The sequence below is a fragment of the Notamacropus eugenii genome, chromosome 3 (assembly GCF_028372415.1).
Source record: "Notamacropus eugenii isolate mMacEug1 chromosome 3, mMacEug1.pri_v2, whole genome shotgun sequence".
Lineage (NCBI taxonomy): Eukaryota > Metazoa > Chordata > Mammalia > Diprotodontia > Macropodidae > Notamacropus > Notamacropus eugenii.
Window position 1 is genome coordinate 221,009,459 of NC_092874.1, and position 21,293 is coordinate 221,030,751.

General features: G+C 41.5%; 1 protein-coding gene across 1 annotated transcript; it reads right to left on the reverse strand.

Moving 5' to 3' along the window:
• Positions 1–422: 422 nt before the first annotated feature.
• LOC140534017 (tubulin alpha-1B chain) lies at positions 423–4,982 on the reverse strand. Its single transcript, XM_072654575.1, has 4 exons — positions 4,725–4,982; positions 2,866–3,088; positions 2,623–2,771; positions 423–1,653 (listed from the first exon to the last, which is right to left on the reverse strand). The coding sequence occupies exons 1-4, from the start codon at positions 4,725–4,727 to the stop codon at positions 673–675; spliced, it is 1,356 nt and encodes a 451-aa protein (XP_072510676.1). The 5' UTR covers positions 4,728–4,982; the 3' UTR covers positions 423–672.
• Between the last annotated feature and the right edge of the window lie 16,311 nt (positions 4,983–21,293).

Sequence of the window (21,293 nt, forward strand, 5' to 3'; positions counted from 1 at the left end):
AGGGCCACCTTCCAAGGGATTGTGATGAAGTAAAGAATGACCCATCACCCATGTCTTAAGCAGTATAAATCCCCTTCTCCATAAGATAAAAGAATTTAAGGGACCTCAAGAGTTCATCTAGTTCAATGCTTGTTTTGTGAACAGGGAAACTAAAAAGGGTTAGGTGACTGTCATAGCCCCAGTAAGTTCATGGCAGAAATAGGACTTGTCTAGTTTTCCTTTCACTACTTTATATGGTCATCTCAAGTGATAAGCCCACCAGAAAAGTCTTCCATTTAAGAGTCAGGCAGGCAACCTGTAACACCAGTATCACTCAACAATATCCAAAGTTAAATTGGTAAGAGCATTCAGGGATTAGGGAATAGCACAGCACACTTCCAGACTCAGACATGCCATTTAAAAGACTAGACAGAAGTCAAGACTGCATTTTTCCTTAAAGCCTTTAATTTCAGACACGATGGAAAAATTTTTTACAGAGACACATGGAAAACTTAGACATGATCACAGTTTTGATAGTGTAGACAAACTAACCAGATAGCTAGCTGTACTATCAAGGCTGCCTTCATACCATTATGGTACCTTCTCAACAGTTGCCTAGGTAACAGATAAGCTAAGTGTGTTTAAGCTGATGAGTTTTGGATGCAACATGCTGCAGTTGTACGGAAGGGGTAACTAGTACTCTTCTCCTTCCTCTTCACCCTCTCCTTCAACAGAATCCACACCAACCTCCTCATAATCTTTCTCCAGGGCAGCCATATCCTCCCGTGCCTCAGAGAACTCTCCTTCCTCCATGCCCTCCCCCACATACCAATGGACAAAGGCACGCTTGGCATACATCAGATCAAATTTGTGGTCCAGGCGAGCCCAGGCCTCAGCAATGGCTGTGGTGTTGCTTAACATGCACACAGCCCGCTGTACCTTGGCCAGGTCACCACCAGGAACCACAGTGGGAGGCTGGTAATTGATGCCAACCTTGAAACCAGTTGGGCACCAATCCACAAACTGGATGCTACGCTTTGTCTTGATGGTGGCAATAGCAGCATTGACATCTTTGGGAACCACATCACCACGGTAGAGCAGGCAACAAGCCATGTATTTACCGTGGCGAGGGTCACATTTCACCATCTGGTTGGCAGGCTCAAAGCAAGCATTGGTGATCTCTGCTACAGAAAGTTGCTCATGGTAGGCTTTCTCAGCAGAGATGACTGGGGCATATGTGGCCAGAGGGAAATGGATACGGGGATAGGGCACCAGGTTGGTCTGGAACTCTGTCAGATCAACATTCAGGGCACCATCAAATCGGAGAGAGGCAGTGATGGAGGACACAATTTGACTAATAAGGCGATTCAGATTAGTATAGGTTGGGCGTTCAATGTCAAGGTTTCTGCGACAGATATCATAGATGGCCTCATTGTCTACCATGAAGGCACAATCAGAGTGCTCCAGGGTGGTGTGAGTGGTCAGAATGGAGTTGTAGGGTTCCACTACAGCTGTGGAAACCTGAGGGGCTGGGTAAATGGAGAACTCCAGCTTGGACTTCTTGCCATAGTCAACGGACAGACGTTCCATCAGCAGAGAGGTGAAACCAGAGCCAGTCCCACCACCAAAGCTGTGGAAAACCAAGAAGCCCTGAAGACCTGTGCACTGATCAGCCTGTTGGAAAAGAAAATCACAGTAAGAGTCAGTTTAGGTGCTAGGCTATATTCTTACCCTCTATGCCACATACTTAACTTTATTTTTATTTTCTGCTATCAATATTGTAACCTTTGGATCATGGACTATTAAGAAATATCTCAACCCACACTGAGCTAGTAAAAGCTGCCCCCAGTCAACTGAGGCAAGTCCATATCACCAGCTGACCTAAACTGATCTTTATCTATTGAATTTATTAAAGGAACAACTATTAGCTCAAAATGATCTCTAGTTTCCTTCAGTAAAGTGTCTGAAGCACAGCTATCACTAGGTACAACCACATCTGCTTAGGCATGAGTAAGAATCCTAGGGATCTAAAGGTAGATACCAGAAAAGAATGTTGCTTCCTTGGTCTCAGACAATAGGCTACAACACCGAAAGATGTTCCCTCTTCCTAAAGCAACCCCATAGGAGTCTTGTTTAATTTGTACCTACATCAAGTCTCATGCTCACTTCAGGGTAATCAGGAATTCACAGAATCCTAGCTATAAAAATTGACTAGTCTGGCAATATGTCTAAACTCAAAGATGTCAAATTAATATGGATAGTATTATGGGTATTTTAAGACTCATTCCCAAATATTGGGATTTACAATTGCGTAATTGTTTTTTTCAGGAATTTTCCAGGAACAAGAAGATCAGACTTCAGAAGTCTATAGGCTTCTATTGGAGAGGATATAGCTATTGGGAATACCTGACAAAAAAAACGAAAGTCCTATATCTAAAGAAAGCTAGCTTAGTACAACTGTCCAGGCTGTCTATTCTAGTGAGATCTGAAATCTTCTGTTTAGTCTGATTGCTGAATAATTATTCTAAGAATTCACTGTTGTGCATAACCATAAGCAATTCCTAAAATTGCCATGTTTTTCTATTCTTGACCCATCACAACTATTAGGATTAAAATTTATTTCTTTTTTATCTTTATATTTACCAGCTTCCGAATCCTGTCTAGAACCAAGTCAATGATTTCCTTGCCAATAGTGTAGTGCCCACGGGCATAGTTATTGGCAGCATCTTCCTTGCCAGTGATCAGCTGCTCAGGATGGAAGAGCTGGCGGTAGGTTCCAGTGCGAACTTCATCTAGGGGAAGAAATATACAAACACAGTTATGGTTATAGGAAGAAAAAAGAAGTGACAACTTGGGGAGGCCTTTAGGGCTAATGGCTAGACTCACCAATGACAGTTGGTTCCAGATCTACAAACACTGCTCTGGGGACATGTTTGCCAGCTCCTGTTTCACTGAAGAAGGTGTTGAAGGAGTCATCTCCTCCCCCAATGGTCTTGTCACTTGGCATCTGACCATCAGGCTGGATACCATGCTCCAGGCAGTACAACTCCCAGCAGGCATTGCCAATCTGGACACCAGCTTGGCCAACGTGGATAGAGATACATTCACGCTGTGGGACAAGAGTAGAGAAAGGCAATTTTGTAATGGGTCTCCTATCACAGAAAAATCTGCACGATTCTTGGTACCAATCGCAGGATTCCCAAAGTCCTCCTCATAACTAATTGAATTTACAAAACATTTTAACTTTCTAGAGACTTAAAAAAATTAACAATAGACACCAAGGAGTTCTATGGAATCAATATTTAAAATATGGGAGCTTATATGGCAGGGAAGGGAAAGAAAAACCTGGCAGAAATATCAAGTTTTGCTTTCATTTCACCCAATCTGAGTTCCCTGGAGCCACCCACTTTGTCATCAATAAGGCACCTGGGCTCTACAACCCTCCCTACAAAGAATTTGGGGGCTCATTCTCACTAAGGAGCGGCTTTTCTTTTGACTTCACGTTGAAATCAGTACCCCCTTCCCTCCCCGTACAGTCATTCTGTTTGGTAGGTGAGACTACGCTGCCATTTCCTGTACCTCGGCCCCAACCCCTTTCTGCCGCAACTCCGCAGCAGGCAGCCTAAAGATGGAGCTTAGTCACGGCTTCCTGCCTGCGCACATGTCCAGCCTCCCACCTCTGCAGGCGAGGCCAGATTTGTGAGCAGGCAGCAGACAGGAAGCAAGGATAGAATTGCAAGGAGGAAACGTCTGGCCCTCCGACGGAGGGGGAGGGGGAGAAGACTGAAGGCGCTATTGAGCCCGCTGCGCCATGGCGATGCCACCTCCCTCGCCCCAAACCACGGGGGCCGTCCACGTCTGCAGAGGCTGCGGCCCGCCCGGCCCCTCCCACCCCTCCCGCAGCCTCCACATCTGTCCGGCCCGATTATCCTCGGCCCAGATCTGGGGCCAGATCCGATTTCTGCCCGTGGAATCCGTCCTGCCTCTGCCCTCGCCTCCCACCACCTGCTCCCCGCGCATTCCTAGCGCAGAGCGGGCTGCGGAGGCCGGGGCAGGGAGGAACAGATGGCCGCGCTGCCATGGCACGCTATTGTCTCCGAGGACCGGCCTGGAATGGCAGCGATGCGCCTAATGCGGCCCGGGCCAGGGGCACGGGGGGGTGCCATGCCACCCACGCTATTTTTCATTAGATGAAGTTTTTTAGAAGTTGAAAAAAAAGAGCCAGCCCGGGCGGGCTTCCCCTCCTCCCCACTGCGGCTCTGCAGCCCCGAACGTCCGCAGAGCCGCAGTCCGGGGGAGGGGGGCCGTACCCGGGCGGGCGCGCGCCTTCCGCAGAGGGCTGGCGGGCTCGAGGGCGCGCGATGGCTTCCGTGCCCCGCCAGAAAGCGCGGGGAGAGGCTGCGGAAGCCGGCATGGAGGCGCGAAGACTGCGCCGGCAGGCGCGCACGCGGGAGGGGGAGGGGAGGAGGGCGAGGGGAGGAGGGCGGCGGCCTGGGCGCGCGCGGGAAAAGCCACCGCAGCCAGCGGTCAGGAGGCCGGAGCGCGCCCCACCTCGCTACCCGAGTCGGGGGGTGGGGAAGCCCCGCGCCGCCCTGCAGGCCCCAGCGTGGGGCCCTCGCCTCACATTCTGAGCTCCGTTCCGTCCCCCCCGCCCCATCAGGACCCCCCCTCCTGCCCTGAACTCCCAGTTCCTGCGCTTCCCGTCCGACCTAGAACCCAGCCCCAAGCCAGCCCCGGCCTCTCACCATGGTGGTCGCGGGTTAAGCAGCGGCTGAGACGGCAGAGCAGGGGTAGCCGGGCTCTCGTTACAGCCCTCGACAAGCTAAGAGTCGAGGTAAGTAACTCACTGAGGCGGGGGAGGCGCCGGAGCCGCTTATATGGCAGCTGCGGGGAAGGGCGGGGCTAACGCGGCAGACCGGCCAGCCCCTCCCCCTGCGAGCCAGGCCCCTGCTGCAACCCCGCGCCCGGGCGGGGAGCTGCGGCTGCAGAGGCGGGGAGCGGCCGGCGTGCTCCCACCCCCACTGCGGCCCGGAGGGAGGCAGGCCCCCTCCTTTCAGTGTCTGGTGAGCTCCGTTCCTTTATGGCTCAGAGACCTGGACATTACAAAGATGCCCCGAATCAAAAGCCCCAGACGCTCAATGGAAACCCTGAATTTATAATAATTCGGTAAGCACGCTGCCCTCAGACACTGAAGCCCTTAACTCAGCAGGGCCTCACCCGCAGCCATCAGGAAGGCCAATACTGCGGGGAAAACAAGGCTGCAAAGCGGGCGGTATATACAGATGTAGCCCTGGCCTGTGCAGGTCTGCTGTACCCCATGTCCACAGCATCTCTCCCTATCTTGCGTAATACTGAACACTTTCTTCCTGGACCCCCCCCCCCCCAAACTGAGATCTCGGACAAAGGCTCGGCTCCATCCTGAAATGTGAATTTTAGACATTATATCTAGTGTCTTCTTCCAGCAGACAGCCAGACTCAGCCAAGAACCAAGTGACTTTGCTAAATCATAGGTCTGGACCTCCCTCACCCTCCTCATCCTGTCCCTCTAACTCCCACTCAGGAAACCCCAGGGACTGTCAACTTCAAGATAAAATGTAAAGTCTCCTGTATGGCATTGAGATTTTTCCCATGCAGGTTCCTTCCCTTTCTAGTGTTTTTATGCTTTACTTCCTGTCTCACATTCTATGATTCAGCCATATTGGCCAGCTGGCTAGACCTCACGTATTGCACTCCCATCCCCCATCTCAAATGTCTGCCTGTAAACTGGCTGTTCTGTGCGCTGGGAATGCTGTTCTTCCTTCTCCTCCACCTTTAAGATAACCCAACTTCCTAGGAGATTCAGCTCAAACACCAGTTTCTCTCTCTGCTTTCCCACTCAGTTGCCTTTCTTTCTTAGGTTACTTTCTATTTACTCTTGTGTGTACCTATTTACTTGCTGCCTCCCACACTGGAATGTTAGTTCCTGGAGGGCAGGGGCTTTTTTGCCTTTCTCTGTGTTCCCAGCACTTACCCTAATGCTTGGCACATAGTAAGAGCTTAATAAATGCTTATTCCATGTGTGGATGGATAGTTTCTGGGTGTGATGGATGTTCCATGTGTGAGATCCTCTCAGTGTGTCTCATCATCTCTTATTATTCTAGAACATAGCTATGGAGCTGTTGGCACGTTTGAATTTAGTGTAGTTTCTGAGTGGCTAGATCTCTGGTTGGGACACTGCTATCTCGTCCACCTTTATGTCCTCAGTGTTTGGAGTTAGAATACAACCAACTTATGGGGCAAAAGCCCCAAACAAGTGGTACTTCTCTAGGCACAATAGTTAGCAAATTTGTATCTGTTTCTCTGATACTCATAATTCAGAGTTATTGCCCCTAAGGTGAAAAATAATGTTCCCATATTATCATCTCCACTTAGCTCTCCTCAGTACCTTTCCTCCTTTGCCCTCCTTTACACTGTGCTCTTTGAAATCTCTACTGATTAACAATTTTCCTTTCCTTCTAGATTTCTTATTTCACTCTTTCCATCAGGATCTCACAGAAACCTGCCTCTTTCTAAAAGACTGATTCTTGGCTACTCTTTCAACACTGGGTGTTTCTTCTCCTAGGCAACCTACCATATTGGGCCAGGAGAAGAAGTTGGCATTCAGTAACCATTCTTCCTTTTAGATTCATTCCAGCTATCTGTATTACCCCATCCAGAGTTTGATTTCTGGCATCTACCATCCTCCAGGTCACTTTCCTTTCTTTCTCAAGTATCTTGATCATTATTGGTTGCACCCCAATCTCTGCCTTTATATTGTGATATAGGTGTTGATGTCCTCTCAAAACCCTGCCTATCTTGCTTATCAGTTGCCTCAGCTGTCATGATCTACAATCTTTCCACCTTAGCCAGCCATAGAGAGGGTCATACCTTAGCTCCCACCATCACCCATAATGATGTCATCTCCATGATTCTGAACACTAGCATTCTCCTCTCTAATTATAATTTTCTGTCTTTTTAAAGTAGCTATTTGTACAGTGGCTTTACCACTGTGGTGAGTGGAGGAGGCCCCCAGAATTTCAGGAAGAGATTGATGAAACACTGGGAAATGACAAAGTCTACATGCAAATATACAGATTTCATGGTTTCTTATTTCCTTTTCCTTTGACCTTAAGAAATACTTTCTGTCTGCTATTTCAAGGTGCAAGGTGCAGAGTGATTCATGGCATTCATATTAGGCCTCCCAGTCTGCCATATAGGTGTGTAGTAGTAGATTTGGGTAGTCAGATTCCAGGGCTGCTATTTGTAGGAGTCCACCCTTTAATCTGTGGTGATGGTGAAAGAAATTAAAACCAGCACTAGTGGGTACAATTCTTGTCCCAAGACCATTGGCATGGGACTTTCTCCATATTGGTAGAGAAGAGAGGCAAGAGAGCATCAGTTCTCAGTCCTTCTATGGGGACTTTTCAAACCGGTGTCCCTCTTTGGGACTTCCCTCTTTGGGACTTCCCCCTTCAGGAGTCTTCAGGGATTGGTATTGGTCAAGTTTCATGTTTTCTTCTAGTGTTGTTGTCTTCCATCTTTGAGAGATAAAGGGAAAAAGGCTAACTTCACTTCAGGCTGCTGAAGGAAAAGGCTGAGAAGACATGACAGGAGCAAGAAGTCTCGGTCATGTCTCTGTTCCTAGCTTGCTACTCTAGAGACCTTGGAGAGTTTCCTCTTGGGTGAGATACAACACCATCTCTCTTGGTTAAGCTGAATTACCTTATTCCCAATGGGAGAGCTCTGTCATTCTGTATTATCTGGTACACAGACAGTTCTTGCTTTACTCCTGTTCTGCAGACTTCTGTAAAACCATTTTTTTCTTTCTTTTTTTTATTGGTAATGCGAGTGAAACAAAAGCAGGCAGCGGCCAGCCACGTGAAGGCCTGGCCAGAACCAAAAGGAAGAAGGGGGTGGGGCAGGAAGACACATGAGGTTCTTTGGGGACATAGATAGGAGGGGGGTGGGTGGGACAGACAGGCAGTAGCAGAGTACTGATATTCGGAAGACAGGTGGGGTTGGGGAGGGAAAGCAGGGCAACGGTCTCCTCTCTCAGCTCCAGAAGTCTCAAGCCAAGCCCCCTGATCTGGCTGCCACTGTAGCAGTGGCAGTGGCAATGGCAGTCTCTCCTAGTGTCCATTCTTCTGCTTTCACTTTGTTTGGCAAGGCCTGGGAGGCTGCAGCAGCTCTGATACTGTCCTGTATCCACCAAAGACTTAAATGATTTAATTTTATTGCTGTACAGCAAACTTTTTATTCTTCTTCAATTCACTTTTTCTGTTTTATTCTCCTAAGTGATTATTCCAAACTTTCTTTTCTCTCTTCAAGCCTCCAACATCATTTCTATTCTCTCTCTCAGCAAATGTTTTTGTAACTTTTTGCTGGAAAATTGAGATCATTTTTATGAGTTCTGTTATTTTTTTCTCTATATCACAACACCAACCCACACACATACATACAACTTCACTTCACTTGTGGTTAAGAACAGTCTCTCTACTTGTGCCAACAATCAGCATCCCTTTCTATCTGTTCCAGAATCTTGCCCAAACATTCCTTCCTTTTAAACTTTAACGCTTCTCTGTTTACTGGTACCTCCCTCATTACTTACAACCATAGTCAGGTCCATCCCCATCCTATTTGAATCAAAAATGGAAATATTTCCATTATGTGAAAACGGCCAGAAAAAGGTTTGGCTATGAAATCATGAAGAGATTGCTTTAAATTCTTTTTTCCCATTAAAGGCTCCCTTCTACTTTCCCTCCACCCCCATTAAGAAAGCAAGAAATGCAAAATTCCCTGTTACAAACAAATCCCCTAATTATCTAGGTCCCAAAAAAAAGTCTCAGTTTTCATTCTGAATTCATTACCTCTTTATGGGGAAGTGGGTAGCCTGTTTCATCATGAGACCTCTGAAGTTGTGGCTGGCCATTTTGTTGATCAGAGTTCTTAAGACTTGCAAAATTGATAGAAACATATTGTTTATTAAAACATAATAAATTTGTTTTGCATCCCTATGACTATCTCTCTTCTCTTCTGCATCTCTCCCTTTACCCAAATAAAATCCTTCCCTTATAACAAATAAGTATGCTCAAGCAAAACAAATTAGGTTGTATCTGAAAATATTTGTCTAATTCTGTACCTATAGTCTATCATCTCGATACCTAGAGTACATTATTAGTCAGTCAGTCAATAAGCATTTAATAAGCTCCTGCTGTGTGCTAGTCACTAATAGCACTGGTGATACAAAGGAAGGCAATAAACAGTTCTTCCTCTCATATCCTAATGGGGGAAGCAACATGAAAACAAGTATACACAGGAGTGTGCTGGAGCCAGCTTGTAACAGCTCCAGAGAGCTAATTGTTTACTTTTTAGTGTGAGCATTTATGCTTTGGAATTCAGCGAACACTACAAATCAGCACTTGATTTATTGGGAGCTTTTTGTATTACAAATTTATTTTATTTTCAATTCATGGAACAAAACAAGTATTGCCATATCGGTATAACAAAAAAAAGATGATTGCATGTGAAACTACAAACCTACCATTGGATTTATTTTTTGTTATTGTTGTGGATTGTCTAGACTTAAGAAAGTGTTGGAGAAAATGTTAATAATGTAGATCAAACTTAAAAGTGGATCCTGTGTACAGTTTTTGGGAGAGCCAATTATTAAATGTTGATCAGCACACCCCTGACTGTATGCAAACAAGATATGTACACAATAAATTAGAGCTAATCTACAGAAGGAAGGCACTAGTATTAAGGGGGAATAAACTTAAAAAGTACATCATGCATACCTTTTTTTGGAGGGGGAGGTAGAGTTGGTTGTTAAATATTTACCAGCATGATAGTGTCAGCCAAGATGGCAGTGTAATAGAAAGCAGTGTGATGAGCTCCATTCTATAAATCTCTCCAAACATCTAAAAAATACACTAGACTGAATCCTTATGGGGAAATCTAAAAAAAGTCACAAATCATTTGTTGGTGTGCTGAAAGCTAGCAAGTTCCCCAACCTATCCCTAGGATCCTGGACTAATACAACGCTTAATGCCACCAAGAAAGAGACCACCCTAAACCTTCCTTCCAGATGTATGGCAGAGCCCCACCCAGACATCAAGTCTGAATTCAGATTAAAAGAATGAGCAAACAAAAAGAAGCCCACCATATTGAGCTTTTACAGTGACAAGAATGCTTAAGACAGAAACCTAGAAGAAGAGAATAACTCCATAATATCTATAAATAAGCTTCGCAGAAAAACGCAGCTTGGGCACAAACTTAACTAGAATTCTTTGAAAAAAATGAAGCGAGTTTAGAAAAAAGAGTTAAAATGTTTTTATAGATGGAATGAGTGTGCACAAGAAAAAAATGGAAAAGAAATGAGAACTATGGAAGAAAGAATGAAATGCATTAATGACCTGGTGAAAGAGATACAAACCTTGCCTAAGTAACAATCTTCCTGAGAGTTAGAATGGACCAAAAAGAAGCCAGTGACTCTGAGACAACAAAAAATATGAAGACAAAGTCAAAATGCTGAACAAAATAGTAGACAATATAAGGTATCTCACAGCAAAAACAATTGACTTGGAAAATATATCGAGGACAAACAATTTAATAATAAAGGGACTGTCAGAAAACCAGATATATTTCAAGAAATCTAAAAAGAAAACTGCCCAGATCTCTTAGAACCAGAGGACAAAGTAGAAAGAAAAGGAATTTACTGGTCACCTCCCAAAAAACCCCAAAATGAAAACTCCCAGGAACATCGTAGCCAAATTCAGAGCTTCCAGGTCCACCCCCACCCCCCACAAAATACTACAAGCAGCCAAAAAGAAAAAAACCAAGAACTGATCCATGATCATGTTCACACAGAATTTAGCAGCCACCACTATAAAGGAACAGAGAATTTGGAATATGATATTTCAGAAGGCAAAGTTACCCAGCAAAACTGAGCATCATGGTATACAGGGAAAATGATGAATCTATAACAGAGAACTTTCAAGCATTCCTGATAATGAAAAGACAAGTGGAGAAACTTTAAGTTCAAACATAAGCAGTGAAGGGAAATATAAAAAGGTAAATATGAATGAAAAGTGATAAAGGACTGAACAGGAATAAAATACATTCAACTATTGAGAGATAATACATTTATTGCCTCTGAACCCTATCATTATCAGGGTTCATAGAGGGAGTTCAGTTAGACAAGGTCTGGAAGTTCATAGTTCAGTTATGTCTTAATTATCTTAGCAGGAAAATGGAAAGAGAGAAGAAGAGGAATACGAAGGGAGGATATTTAGGGGAAATTATCTAACATAAATAGAGCAAACAACACAGAAGGGGGACGGGGACAAGGGGAGAAACTGACACGTGAACCTCTCTCTACTCCAAATTGGTCAAAAGAAACAATACATTTGCTTACACAAAGAGTTGAATACAGAAATACATTTTACTCAAAAGGAAATGGAAGAGGGGAGAAAGAGGAGGGGAAATTAGGAGGGTGGATTAAAGCAGGGCTTAGTCATAAGCAAAATAAACTCTAAGGTACAAAATATTTATAATTCTTTTTAAGATGGCAAAGAATAGGAATCTGAAGGGGTTCTCATAAATGGATGGGCAAATTATTATTTATCTATATTTATATTTGTCTATTCATCTGAATGCTCTTGTGCTGAACTCATATTAGGGTAATGAATGACTGGAACTAATGATGGAAGTTGCTACCTGCCTTCTGACAAGTGAAAGATTCAAAATGTAGAATGAAACCATTTTTTTATTGACACAGCCAATGTAGAAATTTGTTTCAATTGACTATACATGTTTGTACTGGGTTTTCATTTTCTTATATTCTCAATTTTGAGAAGGGTTGGGGTAGGAGGGTGATTTTTTTGGATCTTGATGGATTAAAGCAAATAAAATATTAAAAAATTTACCAGAATACCCCTGACTATTCACAAACAAGATATATACAGAGTGAACTATCAAAAGAAGGAAGGCACTGCTATTAAGGGGAATGGCCCTCCTTTAGAAGGGGGGATTTTACCTGGGATGAAAACCAGGGAAGCCAAGAGAAGGAGATGAAGAGTCAAAGAGTACCAGGCATGGAGAGTAGTCAATGAAAACTCGATCAATCTGCCCACACACATACATACACAATACACACATGATATTTAATTACCTATCCTATCTTTAAGGAAAGTATAATTTCTCTTCTTATTTCCTTTAATGATAATTATTTTTAGTGTTGCCTGTCTGGTATTGTAAATGCTATTGCTGCTTTTTAAAATTCTCCCAAAGTATAATAAATTTCCTCTAAGCCCCTCATTTTAATTCTGTATAAACTTTTCTGTTTCAAGTGTGTTTTTTGTAAACAACATATTGTTGATTCTGCTTTCTCATCTGTTCTTTTATCTTCCCTTTAATGGATGAGTTCATCTCATTCATATTCATGGCTATGATTATTAATGGTATATTTTGCTTCATCATTCTCTCATAGTTTTTTTCCTCCATTTTGTTCTCTTTGCAAACAAGAAAGCAGTTGAGAAAGAGGACACACATACACACTCACACGCACACACACACCCCGCTAATATAATTGAAGTGGTCTGCTGCCTCTCCTCGTCTAATCCAAATGGTGATAGCTGGCTCTTTTTTCTCTTTTCACTCCCTGCTCCATAACTCCCTATCATCTGCCCACCAAAATTAAAGTACAGTTTGCTTGTGGTTATTTTTCTCGGTTCTGTTTTTCTATTTTCTCCTCTTAATCCCTCTCTACCTTTCATTGTCCCTGGTTGTTTGTTGAGTTTAGTGTTACACCAAACTCTTTGTGTTTGTGTATTCAACCTTCTTTCCCCCTACCCTTTCCCTCCTCACCCCCCCAAAGAGGAAGATACCTCTCCAAAGGCATCCTGAAATGGGAGATCAGACTATTGTCTTGTTTCTAAAGCATTGGATTGCAGAGTCATGTTTGCTATTAACCAACAGGGAAAAGCCTGTCAAAAGCTGAAACCAAGTTCAATTCAGACCAGAATAAATAAGATGAGCTTCCTGGATATGATCAGTAGGAAAGGACAAAACTGCACAGCTGGATCCCGGCATGACTGCTGGGAAAAACTGTGACAGTTTTTTCTCCTTGGGAGAATGGAGGTTTATAGTTAGGGCAGGGAATAAATCAGATACCACAAAAATCAATCAATACTGTCTAAATTGGGCCTGCCTTCTGCATCAAAATGTTTTGCAATCATTGTTACATTATTAATTTGTGCCTTTTTATCCTTTCATCATTAGCCTCAATTGCCAAACCACATATATCCTCTATATGGATTGCCCTCTTCTTTCTCTATGGATTATCCTTAACGGCCTTCCTCACAGTGCTAGTTTCTGCTCATTTCACTCACTGGCTGCATGGTCAGATTTCTGGCTGCAGCAGTGGCATCAGGCCACAGCCAATGACCAAGGCATTTCTCTCAGTTTTGTGGAAACCATAGTAATCAGAATCTAAAGAGCCACTTACACTTGTTCTCATAGCAACCAGGAAGTCCCAATCCAAAGGCATTAAAGAAAGAGAGGATATAAACTGCATGCTGAAGGTACACATTACATCTTTTTTTATTTTCCAAAATTTCCTACCCCAGATACTACATTTGTTGTTGTTCCCTTGGGTCCAATTCATCATGACCCCATGGACCATATTGTCCATGCACTGGATATTGTACTGGAGTGGTTGGTTTGCCATTTTTTTCTCCAGTGGATAAGGCAAACAGAGGTTAAGTGACTTTTCCAGGGTCACACAGCTAGTAAATGTCTGAAGCTAAATTTGAACTCAGGTTTTTCTGACTCCAGGCCCAGCACTCCACCAAGCCATCTAGCTCTCTTCATAGGGAAGTACAATTTCCTTTCTCTTATAGAAAACTGGGCATAGTCATTTTGTCTTTAGTGGTGTGTCTCCAATTCTTTTCTGTCAGTCTCCCTCTGTGGAAATTTTCTGGGCCCTTTGATATCCACAGATGCAAATGAGGTACAGAATTATTGACTAACTCTTGTGCTGGACTGAGTGTGACTCAGGCCAGCCCTCTGGTAGTTTATATTTGATCTTGAAACAAAATGTTGCTGGGTGATTCAGCAGTTAAGGAAGAGATTGATTTAGCCATAACAGGAGAATATTCTATAAGGGCTCCCATGGTGATGCAGCTGAGCAAAGCTGCCAATTATCAAAGGGACCTGGAACTCTAACTTATTTTGTACTCAGATAGCCAGGAAGTAATGTCAACATTGCTAAAGCTTTAGAGACCCTGAGTCAGATTATGCTGAGGATAGTTTCAATATCTATTAAGGAAAAATTAGCCTTACTTTCATGGGAACAGGAGTTATGATATTTTTTTAAACCACAATTGTCCTTCATTATCTTTTCCCTGACTTTTTGTAACTTACCTTGCCAGGCTACAAATGAATGAATGAAAAAGTATTTTTTAAGAACTAAGACATAGAATGTACTATGTTAAGTGCTGGATTTGCAAAAAATTAAGATATCTCCTGCTTTCAAGGAGCTCACATACTAAAAAAGGTATATAACATATATTGGAGGTTTCAGCTGCAAGTCAGATGGAAAGGCTCAGTGGTCCTTAGGGAATAGTAGCAAGGCAGAGGGTAATGCATTTTTTTTTATCAGTTCCATTAATATATCAGTTTTTGGTATTGAACCGTTTGATTGTGCCAAAGACTTTGGTGTTCAGAATGGTATTTTCTGTATCAGTAGTAACTATAGCTATTGGGGTGGGGGTAGATAGGTGGTGCAGTAGAAGGGAGGCTGCAGCACCTGAGGAGTCAGTTGCAAGATCACTTCTCCAGAAGTGCTGCTTTCCTGGATGAAGGCAAGACTGGTCATGCAAGATATAGATCAGCTGATGTTTCCAGGGCTTTTGGGTCATGGTCCAAAGCAGGTGACTGGCTATTGGTTATGTTAGGGATAGAGGACCCTTCACTACAGAAGCTGCTTCCTCGAAAGGAGATGACTTCAGGGGCCAGACTAAAAGCAGAGCTGGTGATCAGGAGACGTTTTGCAATGACTGGAGACATTAAAAGATTATTTTAATCCTGAACCATTTTCCTCTTTTTCTCATTCTGATTTTTCATCTATTTTAAAAACTATTTATTTCCATATTTCTCCTTTTTCTTATATTACTTTTTCTTCCTTTTCTTTATGTTTTGCTATTTTCCTGGATTCTCCTTTTCTTTTTTCTTTTCTAGAGGGTTGATTAAGGGGATGCTCTGATTGACTTGATAAACATATAGTACGGGGTGAACCTTTGTAGCTTGTGAGAATGGTATACGTACTGGGACTATATTCAGAAGACTGGGGTATTTCCATGATGACTTAATTAGTTTGAACTCCTGGGAGGTTGATATAGTGGGAGGAACCAACCCTTGTGCTGAGCTGTAAAAAAATGGTCTTTCCTAGGGATTTTCATTATGTTTAGGAGATCCTTAGGGTATGGCAGAGCTAGGAAGAACATGGGGCTTATATAACTGATTTGACATTATTATTATTATTATTATAGGAAACATTAATATTAGTTACTCTTGCCCAAGGTTGGTGGGAGCATAAAAGAAACTCTCCAAGATTTGGTATCAGGAACTCACCTCTTAGGCCAAATAGGCACCACTCCTCCACCTCATTTACCATCAAAGTGCCCTGGGTCTGTTCTTTGCTAGACTCTCCCCTCAATATCTTGAGGATAAATTAAAATAGTAAAAAGAAAGCTGAGTTTCCAGTGAAGACTCCTTTGTACAGGCTAGCACAAAAGATAGTTCATCTTATAGTCTTTCTCATGGAAATTTGAACCTATTAGTTCATCTTGAGAGTTGTGCCAGCCATAGAATTAATCAGGAGATATCCATAGTCTTTTAATCAAGATTCCAAGATGTGTGTCCACACCATCCATAGGTAGATATTCTGAAAAGTTGTGAAGAAAGCTTACCTTTCTCTAAGCTCATTTGGATCAGACAATATTCTTGATCAACCCCCTACACACTTTTAAAATATTAAGATATATGTTTTTCCTTTTTGCATATGATTGTAGCATGGCTGGCCCTGTCTTACTCTCTCTGTTCTGTAGTAGTGACAATGTCAGAACCAGAAAAGCAGAACAGAAACTTGTGGAACAGAACACAATTTTTATGTAGCTATTTTTAGTGGAGGCCAAGACTGACTATCTCCAAATAGATATTTTACATTTATATTTTATATTTCTTAATGATCCTACTCTGAAATCTATATACATATTTTACATATTTAGTTTCCCTAATTTCTTTGACTAATAGGAGGCAAGACCTTCAGACTTGGCCTCAAAGGATAAAGGAAATGTGAATTTTGGCTCTATAACAAGTTAGTCTTTAGAATAAGAATTGGGATCTGATTTCTCCTATTTTAGGGAGAAATTCTTCCCCCAAAATTTGAGGCAAGTCATTATAAGTGCATATGTTTCAGATGTATAATTTTGGTAATTCATTCAATTCCTACTCTATACACAGAACTCTAGCATGTGTGAATACTAGAGCAAGAAAAAGTATTATTCTATACTGGACATTTTCACATAAATCTCTCTATCTCTTTTTAACACCTGAAATTCAACATGTCCTAGCTCTGCCATTTACACTTAACCTTTCTGGACTTCATTTAAACCATCTAAAAATATGTTGGGATTGCATAATCTTTTCCCCCTTCCATTTCTGAAATTCAAAACAAGCTCTTCCTCCCAACTTCTCTATTGATGCTAATGGTCCCAAGATCAAAACCTTGGAGTGATTCCATACTAGCGCCACATTATCTCTTCCTCAGCTGAATTCCTATGGCATTTATTGTATGGATAGCTTATTTGACATTTAGTGCTTTTTGTTGTTGTTATCTTTTCACACATCTTACAAAATGTAAAATCTCTTCTCAGTACCCTGGGCTCTCTCTCTCTCCCTCTGATTGGAGGAGAGCTCCTTTCAGCTCCTCCATTTAAGGAGGGGACCCACTGCAGCTATCTCATCATTTCCCACCCAACTTCAGGTCTTCTCTCTTCCACATACCTCTCCCCCAACTCTTGTCAGTTTCTTTTTATAGATCATCTTCCTTTGAAGGCAGGAACTCTCTTTTGCTTTTCTTTGTATCCCCAGTGCTTAGTGTAGTGCTTGGTGCATAGCAGGCCCTTAATAAATGTCTATTCTATTGCACTATATACGTGTGTGTGTGTGTGTGTGTGTGTGTGTGTGTGTGTGTGTACAGTAAGCTCTTTGTGGGCAATGTCAGCATCTAATAAAATGTTTCACATAGTGGGTACTCAATAAACATTAGCTTAATGGTTAGTCTTTGATTCCTCTCTTCCCTTCTCTCCCTGTATTCAATCAATCACTTTAAAGGTCTTGTTTAAATTGATTTTATGATTTTTTTTCTTACCTATTCCTTCCTTTCCATCCTCATTGCCATCACTATTCCAGTTCAGACCTTCATTACTCAACACTCAATTATTGAAATAGCCACTCGACTTGTTTCCCTGCTACTGGTCTGTTTCCTTTTCTATCTATCTGGCATCCAAGTGTCAAGGAAATCTTCCTGAAGCATTAGTTTCATAATGCTACTTGGCTAATTAAAAATATTCAGTGACTTCTCATTTAAAAATTTAATTTAAAATTAGATTTAAAAATTAAAATGAAAAAGTAATTAAAAACCAAAATTCAAACTCTTGCTTGGTATTTAGGAGCCTCCACCATTTGTTTCTAACCTATTTTTCCAACTTTATTTCCAACTTCTTCCAAGGCTATATCATTTGTACCAGCTAGATTGATCTACCCATTATCTCCCATATTCACTATATGCATTCCCTTGTTTGTTGCCATCATTCCTTCCTGCTTGCAGTGACTTCCTAAGTTATAGAAGTGAGCATGGTCAAGTAGATAGAGTATTAGACTTGGAGTCAAGAAGACGAGTTTGAATACCACCTCAGACAACGCCACTATTTAATTCTTTTTTTAAAGAGCATTTTGTAGCTGCATTTATATTTCCTGTGTGTGATTTAGGAGCTGAATTCCTAGATGTTCTCTGTCTCCCTCTGCTTATCTGTCTGTCTCTCTTAGTGTGTGTGTGTGTGTGTGTGTGTGTGTGTGTGTGTGTGTGTGAGTCTTTCTGTCTCTCTCTTGACTGGGTCTCTCTATCTCATTCAGACTGGAAATTTAGGAACTACAGCTCCTAGGAACTTACCATACTGATGCTGAACTTAGTGTGGACACTCAATAGGTATAATTTATTGTGACTCAGAGCTCTGACGCTTAAGAGATCTGTCAGCCTCAGCCTCCCACGCTCAGGCTTTTTTATGTCTTCTTTCTGGGTTTTGTTGGTAGTATACAGAAAGGCAAGGAACTTTTGTGTATTTGTTTTATATCCTGTGGCTTTAAGAAGTTTTTACTTGTTTCAATTAGTTTTTAGTTGAGTTCTCTTTAAGGAAACCATTGAGGGGTGGAGGTAGGGATTGGTCTTGTGATTCCATTGGTATAGGAAACTCCTTGTATGAGAAAGATTCCTCTATCAATGTAGATTAATGCTTTCCCTGCAATGTATAGTCTTAGCTGCCCAAAGGAGTGAAAGGTTAACAGCTTGCCGAGGGTTACACAGCTAGTACATGTTGGGGGTGAGACTTGAGCCCATGTTTTTCTGGGTTTTCTGGACTTTGAGTCCAGCTCTTTATCTGATCTACCAAAAATGTCAATCTTGAACCCACAGGAATTAAATTAAATGTAATTGGGAAATGTGTAACAAAAAATAAAAATCCAGTGCAACATAGATGATGATAGTCTGTGGTTTTATTGCCATTTACGTTTGATACCATTGCTATATAATGCTGAAAAAAAGTGATAATTGGTTTCTTCTTTGCCGGTGCTTCAATCAATCAACATTTATTAAACACCTACTATGTGCCAGGGCCTGTGTTAAGCACTAGAGATACAAAAGCAGGCAAAAGACAGTCCCCTGCCCTCAAGGAGCTAACAATCTAATGGGGGAACTGGGGAGAGGGCAGGCAGACAAATACACATATAATGAAAGCTATATATGGGATAAACAGGAAATTATTAACAGAGGGAAGGCACTAGAATTAAGAGGTATTAGGGAAGGTTTCCAATAAAAAAATCAGGAATTTAGTTGGGACTTAAAGGAAGCCATTTCCTCATTTTCTTTTTTCAGTCATTGCTACAGCTAATGTTTTAAGAATTAGATCAAAATAAAAATGGTGACACTGGACATCCTTGTTCTATTCCTTGATTTCATTAGAAAGTCCTCTGGTGACGGGAAGTTTTAGAGCTAAGCAAAACAAACTCTAAATATTTATTGCTCTTTTTATGGTAGCAAAGATTTGGATACTGAGAAAGAAGGGAAGATCAATTTGGGAATGACTGAACAAGCTATATAATCCTCATTCAAAAGGCCAATTGTATGGGACTTTCTCTTCATTAGTGAAGATTAATTACTTAATACCTTGTACCTGTAGAGTTGACAAGAGTTGGAGAGAAGAGAAATGAATCTTCCTCAGTCTCTTCAGGTTCTTCTAACTTCCAATGCTGAAAGAGAAGATGGGGATTCTAACCTTTTTCTAAGACAGAAGGATAAGAAGAGACTGACATGTAGAACTTCTAGAGAATTTGAAGAATTTCTTCTGGGTGAGATCTGGCACTCTCTCTTTTGGTTGAACTGAGTTATCTCATTTCCAGTGGGAGAGCTCCTTGAATCTGTATTGCCTGGTATATTTTCTCATATGTAAATTTTCTCTGATTTCTGTTTTGCTATCAACTTGGGTAAATGGGTTTCTTTACTATCTGTTACATATGTTCATTGTGGAAATCGTATTTGGTGGGAAGGAAGCCAAGTATTGGATATAAAGCCCTTTCCCCATTAGGAAATAGCAATCAGGAATTTAGTTTAAACCTAAAAATTACATCCACTAGACTAACAATATTTAAAGGAATAGATACATATAGTTTTAGCCTGGTATTCCTGTTCTCCAAGGACAGCATTGTGACCAGCCTCTGGCCCAAACTTCATCCTTTCCCTTGTGGCAGGAATTAAAATCTGCCTTGGAAAAGGATGAGGGGGAGGAAATGCTAGAAATGTCCATTCTTGCTGCCTCCCTTCAGGCTGCTTTGAGATAGCCAAATTACACACATATATGTATGAAGGAATACTATAGGTCTGTAAGAAATGATGAAGGGGGTGGTTTCAGAGAAGCCTAGAATGACTTTTATGATCTGATGCAGAGTAAACTGAGCAGGACCAGAACATTTTTTATTTACCAAGGCTACAATAAGGTAAAGTAAAACAGCTTTGAAACTCTGATCAGTAGCATAACTGACAACCATTCCAGAGGATTAATGATGAAACATGTTACCCATCTCCTGACAGAGAGGTGAGGGACTCAGAGAACAGAATGAGACTTTTTTCCCCTAGATATAGTCAATGTAAAAATTTATTTTGCTTGACTATGCATATTTTAATAGGTTTTGTTTTTCTTTCTCAATTAGAAGTGAGAGGGAGAAAAGAAGGATTTTTGCTGATTATAAAAATTTTAATGAAAAAAAAGCATTTCTCCAATATAAGTAATATTCTTGATTTTAGAGAATATTATTTTCCTTATTAAGGAATAATTCACTAATCTGTATGCTTTTAAATATTTTCAACATGAAGGGAATGGGTTGTGGTAGTACATACCTGCGATCCCTATTACTGTGAAGGCTGAGGATGGCAGGTCTCTTGAGCCTGGGAATTTCCAGCTGCAGTCGGCTAAGCCAATAGTGTATTTGTACTAAATTTAACATTAATATGGTGAACCCCAGGGATCTATATTTTTTTTCATAGAAAGAGTTTGGTAGGATGCCATCACTCCCTATTTTTGCAAGTTTATGTACTATTAGAGTGAATTGTTCTTTGAATTTTTTTTTTTTATAGTATTCCTGTGCAGTTACTGTCGGATTGGAATTTTTTTCTGATGGTTCCTTTTGTTGTTTCTGATGGTTCCTCTAGTGCAGCTTCTTTTTCTAAGCTTGGGTTCTTTAAATTTTCTTGTTCTGTTAATTTGGACAGTTGTAAATATACACCCACCTTATCACTTTTTGGCATATAAGTAGCAAAACAGTTTCTAATAATTCATGAAGTCTCCTTTTTACTAACAATTTGATTTTTTCTATTTTATCAGTTTAACTAATATTTTGTATATTTTATTAGTTTTTAAAAAGTTTCTAGTTTCATAAATTAATTTTTGGTTTTCAATTTAATCTTT

Bases quoted from the DNA above. Each gene is read 5' to 3' on its own strand.
- LOC140534017 (XM_072654575.1), bottom strand. The intron at 2,772-2,865 runs GTGAGTCTAGCC...TTCTTCCCCTAG, and splicing joins TCTGGAACCAACTGTCATTG to ATGAAGTTCGCACTGGAACC. The intron at 1,654-2,622 runs GTAAATATAAAG...CTTTTCCAACAG, and splicing joins TAGACAGGATTCGGAAGCTG to GCTGATCAGTGCACAGGTCT.